General features: G+C 41.9%; 2 protein-coding genes across 2 annotated transcripts; both read right to left on the bottom strand.

Annotated features, from left to right (window-relative positions):
- Positions 1–19: 19 nt before the first annotated feature.
- Positions 20–502, bottom strand: TEOVI_000557400 (protein of unknown function DUF59, putative; the record flags this gene model as incomplete). Its single annotated transcript, XM_067223229.1, has 1 exon — positions 20–502. One exon carries the CDS (start codon positions 500–502, stop codon positions 20–22), a length of 483 nt encoding a protein of 160 aa, XP_067079330.1.
- Positions 503–1304: 802 nt separating this feature from the next.
- On the bottom strand, positions 1305–2066 carry TEOVI_000557300 (nucleolar RNA-binding protein, putative; the record flags this gene model as incomplete). Its single annotated transcript, XM_067223228.1, has 1 exon — positions 1305–2066. One exon carries the CDS (start codon positions 2064–2066, stop codon positions 1305–1307), a length of 762 nt encoding a protein of 253 aa, XP_067079329.1.
- Between the last annotated feature and the right edge of the window lie 764 nt (positions 2067–2830).

Below are 2830 nucleotides of genomic sequence, written 5' to 3'. Positions count from 1 at the left end.
AAAAAGAGGAATTAAACACTCATTCAAAGGCATTTACGCATGATTCCACTACATTTAAGAGGTTTGTGTTTTCTAACGCAGCAGCCACACGTTCCTTGTCGCCAAGTTGTTTGTTTACCTGCTCCTCCTGTTCGTGTGATCCAGGTGTAACGCATATGTCAACTTTCATATTGCGCGGTAAGCACCTTTTGAGTTTGAGACCAATGCAAAGGCCAATTAGTGTGGTTAAACTGCAATGTGGAACTGTAGGAGTGAATTGGACACGCACCGTTTGTCTTTCCTCATCCACACTAATCAGTTTTGGGTCAACAACCTGAAGTTCCTCCAACGTATTGGGATGTTCCGGGTCACGAATGGTGCGAATCAGTTCATAAATTTCCAACCCGTCGATGGGGTCCCTTACATCTTCGCAGAGTTCCTCCTTTTCCTGTTCAACTGTCCGTTTCCGCTTCCCCAAATTGCCGCGAAAGACAGTGGGATTGGGATTGACGAGTTCCTCCATAACGAGACTAATTTCAGCACTCAAAAAAAAAAATAATTAAAAAAAACAAACGGGCGCCACGACACACTTCACTCAACCCCTCCCCTCTTTTCCCTTGCGGCTACAGAAACAGTCCGCTAGAAATAATAATAATAATAATATTAATTGGAGGAAAATAATGGAGTAGTTGACGAATGAGAAAACAGCAGACAGGGAAATAAAAGAAATACGTACAAAGTTAATTAAATGATTTATTAACAACGAAAGTATCACACGCCGTTAGCTGAGCAAAGAAAGAAAAGAATCTGCCACAGACACGCGCACGCACGTACGACTCAAATAAAACCCAACTAACGGCGATGCAAAGAACAAACTCATTTACCGAAGATTACATTCGTAAACTCAGGTTCGTTCTTTTTATTATTCGCGCTTATTTGATCCCTTCTTTATTTATTTCCCGTGACTCATCTCTCCCTATATCTTTTTTTTTCAAAAAAAAAAATGAGTTCAGCTTTGCAGATGCCTGGCTGCCAACCACGTGCCGCAACATTATTTCCTCTCACTCCTCCCACATGCTCCGCGGTGGCGCCTCACGGGTTCCTCCCCACCCGTCAGCATTGCAAATGTATTCGATTCCTTTATTATTATTTTTTTTTCTTGTCCTTTAGTTTTTTGTATGTATGCAAGCATGCACAGGCATTTATATTTAATTCGTTCAAAACCGATTTAGTGGGGCACGGAGGATGTTAACAGGAAACACTTTCGCAGCCCACAACACCTTAGGGGAAAGAAAGAAAGGAGCGGAATAAAACTCGTTTTAAAATTAGAACCGCCTCCGCTTCCGATCGTTATTATTTCCGTTAAAGTTTGGTTTCGGCTTGTTCCGCGGGGGTTCCTGGACGCCCCTCTGCTGCTGTTTGCTCTGCTGGGCCACATGCCCTTCGGATTTGCCCACCTTTTGTTTCTTAGCGGGGGGTTCCTCGTCCTCATCCTCCTCCTTTTCTTGATCATCATCATCCTCATCTTCATCTTCATCATCTTCATCTTCATCATCTTCGTCATCTTCATCATCTTCCTCATCTTCGTCATCGTCATCGTCACTGTCGTCTGTACGATCTACGACCTGTTGGCGCTTCGTTGCTGCGTTACCGTTCTTTTTCCCGTCTGTGAGTGGTACGCCTGCCATGTCATCACCATCATCCAATCCCGTGTCTTCCTCTTCTTCTTCCTCCTCCTCCTCCTCAGCGTTGTCGTATTCCCCACTTCCACTCAAAGCAGCGGAAAGCATTCCTTCCGACTCCTGCTGATACCCACAACAATGAAGAACAGCATTTCCCTTCACACGGAAGACAACTTCTTGTTCATAACCAAAAACGATATCGACGGGAGTTTGCATCAGTTGCTGAGAAACGTCAAGAGTGAGAAGAGAAAACGATTCACCATCAACTGTCACATACAACGTGCTGCGGCCCTTCACACCGTGCTTTACAGAAACAACAGAAAGGTGAAATGAGTGATGCTTTTCCAGCACCAACTTGTGTTCCTTGCCCGGAACGACCTCGAAACCATGAAACATGGGCGCCATTGCTTTCTCACTTTATGCTTTTCGGTAGAGCACAAACTTGAAAAAAATATCGGGTTTCAGTTACGAAAGTAAAAAAAACGAATAATCGGATAGAAGGGGAAAACAAAGTAAAGGAGGGATTGAAACCAGCAATAAGAGTATTAAAGAAAAAAATTAGTAGCAGCAGGTCTTGGCAAACTGAACAGTTATCAATCAACCCAATAGGCCATAGCCACCTGCAAGAAAAAAGAAGGGAGGGTCAATAAACAGAAAACTAATGCGAAGAGAACATACACCACACGTCCAATGATTTAAAAAAAAACAAAAGAGAATTGCACAGGCACATGACCCCGCACTTCACTCAAACATTAACTACCTGAAGGAAAGAAAAAAACAACATACAACGAATTACGTCACACCCTATAACATAACATCATCATCGAAAGTACAAGTTCGCATGCCTTAGTACAACCAAAAATTAAATTTTATATCGTTACAAATGGTCAACCAACCAAAAGACACGAAAATAGATTATTCAAGATGCAATTTATGAACAGTTTGAAACGCAATCAACAAAAACAGAGAAAGATTCGCAATAAGATTTAACATATCGACTAAAAACGAAAAAAAAAAGATCAATTAGTTGTGGCCTACAAGCAAACAACAACAAATTTACAAACGATGATAGAGCAAAAGGAACAACAATATTCCAAGAGGATTAATAACTGAAGTGAAACAACAGGTCATATTACAAAGAGCGCCAGAGTCAAATGCACTGAGCCAGA

This window comes from Trypanosoma equiperdum, assembly GCF_001457755.1.
Source record: "Trypanosoma equiperdum strain OVI genome assembly, contig: ctg_1805, whole genome shotgun sequence".
NCBI lineage: Eukaryota > Euglenozoa > Kinetoplastea > Trypanosomatida > Trypanosomatidae > Trypanosoma > Trypanosoma equiperdum.
The sequence above is the reverse complement of the archived record's forward strand: the minus strand, read 5'-3'. Positions and strand labels throughout refer to the sequence as shown.